This window comes from Olea europaea, unplaced genomic scaffold (assembly GCF_002742605.1).
Source record: "Olea europaea var. sylvestris unplaced genomic scaffold, O_europaea_v1 scaffold4184, whole genome shotgun sequence".
Taxonomy (NCBI): domain Eukaryota; kingdom Viridiplantae; phylum Streptophyta; class Magnoliopsida; order Lamiales; family Oleaceae; genus Olea; species Olea europaea.
The window spans coordinates 23,194-24,964 of record NW_019261626.1 but is presented as its reverse complement, the minus strand read 5'-3'; the positions used below and the strand labels follow the sequence as shown (position 1 = coordinate 24,964).

The 1,771-nt window shown below is 32.3% G+C and overlaps 1 protein-coding gene across 1 annotated transcript; it reads right to left on the bottom strand.

Annotated features, from left to right (window-relative positions):
* Positions 1 to 61: 61 nt before the first annotated feature.
* On the bottom strand, positions 62 to 1,555 carry LOC111387688. Its single transcript, XM_023012264.1, has one exon. It carries the CDS (start codon positions 1,234 to 1,236, stop codon positions 703 to 705), a length of 534 nt encoding a protein of 177 aa, XP_022868032.1. The 5' UTR covers positions 1,237 to 1,555; the 3' UTR covers positions 62 to 702.
* Positions 1,556 to 1,771: the final 216 nt, after the last annotated feature.

The following is a 1,771-nucleotide window of genomic DNA, read 5'->3' as shown; positions in this document are numbered from 1 at the left end:
TAATGGAGTTACATAATGGTTTACAAATCTAATCAAAAAGTGAGTGGTGAAGTTTTTTTTATTTGGTTGAACAAATTCTCATTTAGTCGTGTATCACCACATCATGTGTATGCAAACCATTATATACATGTAGCACAAATGAAAAACATTTAGAGGTTGTTTAACTAAGCATTTGATAAAAGTTAATAGTGGATTTTCAAAATAGTTTATAAAAGTTGTGGGTTCCATCAAAAGTGTGGTTAAAATTAATTGTTAAGTGATCCCAAACAAGCACTTAATGAAAAACTACAACTCTGGGCATTACTCTAAACTACTATGTACGTTATTAATCTTGGCATAACCAAACACTCAAATCATGGGATCAATTATTAAAAAATATTGACGAATAGGACCTTATTGACAACAATAGTCACCATGATATGTCCTTGACCTAGTCTACTAATTAATCATTCAACTTAAGTATATCATAAGATAGATATCATGTATTCGAATCTTGATAGACGTGAAAAAATTCATGAGAGGTAAAATTGATCAGGCTCTCCAAAATGAATAATGCGTATGAGTTAGCTGTCCGTGGCTTTGTGCATCTGTCGGATCATTACACTAACTATGATCTATGAATTCCCCAACATGTATTAAAAGATGTATGCTTTATTTTTATATATTATTGCTTATCATAATAACCATTCAAATTATAATCAATTAAGTAACAATAAGTCTCCCAGAAGCCAATGTCATGCTTATTAGTATTTCCATCTGCCTATTTCTTTCCTTCAATCCAATCTCAATAATGCCACTAAAAATCTTTTGACAGTCGCTTATTGGTCTTTCACTTTCAGATACAAAATTTAACATGATCCTGTAATTTCCACTAGCGAATTCTAAGGTAGCATTTTCCAAAACCTCCATCGCAGCCCCATAACCAGCATTGCAGATTTCGTAAAGATCCCTCATTTCTTTGTTTTTTTCAGCAGCTTCTTTCTTTTGTATGAAAATCCGCGTGTTGGTCGAGTTTTCCAGTGATCGAGTCAGGGCTATTTGAGTTAGACCAACAGCATTTGTTACAGGGGAATGAATGTTTTTGTTAAACACATTGGTGCAGAATTCATAATCTGGTGTTTGTCGACAAATCTTATGGATTAATGCTTGAGTAGGATCATCGCCTAAGGTGGGTTGAATGAAGGAGAAGATGATGAACCATGCAGAAAAGATCAAGAGCCAATGAATGAAATCCATGGAAAAAGTTTCAATGAACTTGAGATCGAGAGAGAAAAACTGAGATTACCCCCGTATTGTAATGTCTATGGTTCAATTAAACAAAGGAAGCCATCTTGGTATTTAAACAAAAAAAAGAGTCCTTTTTTCAGTACGTACATGCTAGATTATCTTGTTATCTGTTATCTGATTATCAAAATTAGTTTGAATTTTGTTATTCAGATTGCTATAACTTGAGGGGATTTTTTATTTTTCATAATGAAGATGGTGTCTTTATTTTCTATAATTTGTGGGATTTTTTTATTTTCATGACATGGGGGTTGGTGTCTTAATTTTGAGATCGTCACGAGGTTATGCTTAGATTGCATTAATCTTTATTCTTTTAATTTTCATGATTTTGAGATTAGTTCTTTCTTCATGTTGTGATAATAATGCTAAAATTGCCTTCCTCTTTAAGCTATCAGCGAACCGTCAAGTCTCGATCACTTTGTTGGGGAATTGAAATCAAGTGATTTTTATAAATTATGATTATTAACAATGACCTATTTATATTATT

Excerpts from the sequence above, each read along its gene's own strand:
- LOC111387688 (XM_023012264.1), bottom strand. The coding sequence starts at position 1,236 with ATGGATTTCATTCATTGGCTCTTGATCTTTTCTGCATGGTTCATCATC.